This window comes from Saccopteryx leptura, chromosome 3, assembly GCF_036850995.1.
Source record: "Saccopteryx leptura isolate mSacLep1 chromosome 3, mSacLep1_pri_phased_curated, whole genome shotgun sequence".
In the NCBI taxonomy this organism is placed as follows: Eukaryota; Metazoa; Chordata; class Mammalia; order Chiroptera; family Emballonuridae; genus Saccopteryx; species Saccopteryx leptura.
This window is the reverse complement of record NC_089505.1, coordinates 16,112,922-16,117,564: the sequence shown is the minus strand read 5'-3', so window position 1 is coordinate 16,117,564 and position 4,643 is coordinate 16,112,922. Positions and strand designations below refer to the sequence as shown.

Here is a 4,643-nt window from a genome sequence, read left to right as displayed (position 1 = left end):
CGGTTTCCTGGGCTCCGGGACCGCAGTGGGAGGCGCGGCTCTCGTCTCAGGGAGAAGAGGACACGGTCCCCAGGCTCAGAGGACCCTTCCTGGCCCCAGACCCACGCCATTCCTCTCCTGTGTCCACACACCCGCGACCGCGAGCGTCTGCACGCATTCCCCCCTCCGTGCGCAACTCCCACGTCCCCGGGCCCCTGCCTGCCCGAGGCCGGCGCCGCCTCCCAGGCTGGACCCCGAGGGTCCTCCGCGGCGTCTTTAAGGCTGCGGGATCCGCCCCGCCCTCCTCCCCGCCCTCCTGGTGGAGCCGCGGCTCCTCTGTCCCCGCCCGGAGCTCGGCGCCGGAGAGCGAGGCGCACGGAGCAGGTGCGGGAGGGCCCCTCGCATGCGGCTGCCCGGCTCCGGGTGGTAGCAGCGCCGCACGGGCGCGCTCCGCCTGCCCGCCTCCCTGCCGCACTCGGGCTCCGGCGCGGGGACATGTCGGTGGCGACGGGCAGCAGCGAGGCGGCCGGTGGGGCCAGCGGCGGCGGCGCGCGGGTTTTCTTCCAGAGCCCCCGAGGCGGCACCGGCACCGGCACCGGAGGCAGCCCGGGCTCGAGCGGCGGCTCGGGCTCCTCCCGGGAGGACTCCGCGCCAGTGGGCACCGCGGCTGCTGCCGGGCAGGTGCAGCAGCAAAAGCAGCAGCAACAACAGCAGCAGCAGCAGCGTCGCCACCAGCAGGGAAAAGTGACGGTGAAATACGATCGCAAGGAGCTCAGGAAGCGGCTGGTGCTGGAGGAGTGGATCGTGGAGCAGCTGGGACAGCTGTACGGCTGCGAGGTACCTGGGCGCGGGGCCTGGCGGGCCGGGGCCTCCCTCCCTGCTGTGCCCACACAGGGCTGCTCCAGGGCTCCAGCTCCCGGGGCGCACGGTCCTGACTCCCGAGGACCCCGCGCTGGGAGCCGGGCACCGCGCGTTCTCTTTCCAGGGAGCCCCGTGGCTCCAGGGCGCAGGGATCGGGACGCCTCTGCGTGGGCTCAGCTGTGGGTGCCCGGAGAGCTGTAGAAACCTTTGATAGCTGTGGGGACCGTGTGGGGTTAGATCTCGCTCAGCGCATTGCATGTTCCCGAGCCCCGGGGTTTCTAGGCTCCAGCTGCTGCTGGGAAAAGAAGCTGGGCTTGGAGGGGCTCCCCCCGCGGAGAGCAGCTCCAGCTCCTGGGATCCTGGTAGTCCCTGTTTTCTGTAGGGAGGGAACAGGGAAGGAACCTGAACGCTGCTTAACAGAAAGGAGAGGTCTGCGAATCTCAGAGACACCCCCCCCCCACACACACACACACACACTCTGTTCCTGAAATTGTACATGAAAATCACGAGATGAACGCTTTCCCTGTTCCAGCCGGTCCCAACGCCTGTCCTCATAATTTGTCCTTTCATTGACCAAAGCTGCAGGCACGGGCTTTGTTGAAGCAGCGCTCTTGTCTCCTGACAAAGCTGCTCCTGCTGTAGGTGCGGGCAGAGTGAGAGCCGGGCCTGACCTGCAGGGTGCCTGGCTGGGAGGAAGGGAGCTCAGCGGGGGGCCAGGACTCGGTGACCTCCCGCTGATCGCTGATCGGGGGCTCTGGTTGTATGTACACCAACCACTGGCTGACATGTGCACATTGGCCCTTAGGAGAATAAGCTGTAACAAAGGTAGGCTAGAAAATGACCAAAGCCAACAGAATCATCCGTTTGGGTCGTTAATATCAGCAATGTGAAAGGAAGTATTCTTTCTACTTCTCCTATGGGAGTGGAGTTTGGAAAGGGTGGAGGGGTGAAGAGGATGAATAATTTACAGCTATGTTGGTGTCCATACAACTGTTACCACTCTCCATCAAAAAAGGACAGGCAGATGAACTCACGGGCTTCCCCGCTGGCCTGGGGTGTTCTGTTTGAACACATTTTATGGCCTATTGTGAACACACATGTTCCTTAACGTCCTCATCACACAGGGAACAGCAGTCTATTATGGACTACTGATGAATGGTTATGTTATAATGAAGCTTGACTATATGACTAATGGGCTTGTAAAAATATATTGTTTCTCCAGCCCAGCTCTTATAAAAAGGCATTTTAACTGCAGGAATAAAAACTGGCCAACATCGGAAGTGTTCATGGTTTGTTTGTTTTTTTTAATGTAGGAAGTTGACAAAACTCTCCAAAGGAACAATATATTTGATTTAGATGGGATTATTGTTGGATGAGTGGGAATGCTCTGTCTAGCCTCTGTGGAATCCAGTTAATTTTCATTTGTTTCATACTGGCCTTTATTCTCCATTTTGAATTTGGAAAAGATCTGAGTTAATAATAAAAACTGTTGTTGAAATTAACAATGCTTTTGCAATGCTCCTTTTATGGGAGACCAATTAGATGGATTTGAGCAGCTGAAAGAGTTTCAGCCTCCTGGTAGGTTGGCAATTCATCATATAGCATATATTTTAAAAACAATTCAGGATAATTCGGAAAAAGAATGGAAGATGGATTGTTCACTGTATTGAACACGGAGGTGTATTTTTAAAGGGTAAATACGACCTTGAATGTTTTCTTTGAACCTCTCTTCTCCCGTTGTAGACCTCCAATGTGTAGCAAACAGCTTTGATGTGAAAGATAGGTTTTGTGGTGATATGATACAAGATGCCATAGCTACCCGCCTGTCATCACAACGTGGCAAGCATTTCACTTCAAGTTGTTTGTTCTGTCGTTTTAGACTGAAGGCAAATACATCATCGAGAAGGTTGTCAGCAGTTTGTAATTACTGTGCTGATGGCACACCCTCATGTAACCATCGAAAGCATGTGGACTTATAAGTGGCCATATAAAGGATTGTCTTCTCCCATCTACTTCTCCGCTGGTGGGTCTCTATTTTTAGCTTGGTTCTCTGGTCTGCTAGCCATGCCTTGCTGATAGCTTCAAGTTGTTCATCCTGTGATATGTGAGTCGAGGAGGACCTACCCTGGTTTACAGCTCTGAATCTTGTGACTGTGAAAGTCAGGAAATGCCCTTTTATTTTAACACTTAACGCTGGTAATTTTCCCAAATGTTTATGACGTGAAATGGACACAGAATGCCAATTTGCCAGACTTCAAACTGGTCAGAGGCCTGAGCTAACCGCCAAGTAGGGGCGGAGGGGCGTGTGGTGGTGGGAACACGTACTTCATTTCAGAAGAACTTCAAGTCAGTAGTTAGATGACTTGTCTTTGACAGAGCAGGAAATAATGATCTTTTGGGGTGACATAAAGCCTGACATTTAAAATTAGAAGAGCGGGAAAGAAGGGATACACTTCCTAGCTGTGGTCCTATCTAGAATAACTTCCTGGCTGTGGTCTTATCTAGAACTTTGTGCTGGCCAATCAGTTTTATATGGAGAATAATTCAAAGATGGCATTTTAGGAGAGTGTATTAGGTACCAGGTTCTGTTCTAGTCACTTTGTACACACTCATTCACTTACTCTTTATAACAACCCTATGAAAACAGTGCATTTATGATCTCTGTTTGACAGATGAGGAAACTGACACAGATTAAGAGGCTTTTCCCGGCTCACATAGTTGGTGACTGGCAGGGGGCGGGGTGGGGGTTTGAACCCAGGCCTGCTAGTTAACTTTGCAGGATCCCATGCAAGAGAACAGATGGAGGCCCTCATAGCACATGTCTAAATATTTAAGTTATGAATTAAGCTAAGGAACAAGCATCTACCTACCTACCTTGACAACAGTAACTTCAGAATGGCCTGGAAGGTTAGGTTGGGATTTTGAATTCTCAGCCTCTCCGGAGCTCAGAGCTGGGAACGGTTGGGAGAGTCGCCCTGGGCCTGGGTCTGCTTCCCTTTGCTCCCCACCCCTGGGGCTGTCCTACCTGGTGAAGGACACAGTGTCCACGTGCATGTCCCGTCTTTGTCTACATCCTCTGCCACTCTTTCCCCACGCCTCTGGCTCAGACCAGTGGCCACGTCCCCCACCGGGAAGACAGGTCTGCGAGGAGCCAGTTCGTGCCCTGGCAGGGACGAGGCATTTGATCAGGGAATTCTAGGGACCTGGAGCGTAGCCAAAAGCCAGATGGCAGGACACAGTTTTGGCTGGGTAGGTCCACTTGGTTCCAGGAACTCTTCAGGAAAACGGGGGAAGCAGGATCGTGGCCCAGACTGTGGCCCTCCTCGCCCAGTCTAAGTTGGTATGGTTTCACATCACATCTGACAGTCTTTTGGAGACACAGACAAATGCTTTTATAGATTCTAAAATGCTTAGTTATATGTTTATAGTTATTTTCCATTTTATCTCCTTGTACCTCTGGTTACATTTTCATGTGGGAATTTGGTTATAATGGAACTGTTAGGTTAAATCTATGTCCCCATTTAAGGCTTTCTGTTTTAAGACACTTTCCTATCTCTTCCGAACCCTGAGGGGTTTTCAAGAGCATTTGAAATCTGGCGTAGCGTCTATGTGGACAGGTATTGCAAGATGACTTACTGGATAAGTGGTATCAATTTCTCCCATCTTGTCCAGCCTCGAGATAACACCCGCACTTCCAGTTATGCAATTCCCTTTGCTCTGGACATGAAAGGCTGTGGTTGACCTCAGGACACCGAAGTGCCCGGAGCAGCCTCCCCGTAAACAGACCTGTGCACAGAGTGATT

The 4,643-nt window shown here is 52.4% G+C and overlaps 1 protein-coding gene across 1 annotated transcript in view; it reads left to right on the top strand.

Annotated features, from left to right (window-relative positions):
• The first annotated feature begins 288 nt into the window (after window positions 1-288).
• Window positions 289-4,643, top strand: part of PPP1R14C (protein phosphatase 1 regulatory inhibitor subunit 14C) — a 74,938-nt gene continuing 70,583 nt past the window's right edge. The window contains exon 1 of the mRNA XM_066373002.1: window positions 289-816. Within this exon, the coding sequence (XP_066229099.1) occupies window positions 475-816 (342 nt within the window). The 5' untranslated portion in view covers window positions 289-474. The remainder of the gene's footprint in view (window positions 817-4,643) is intronic.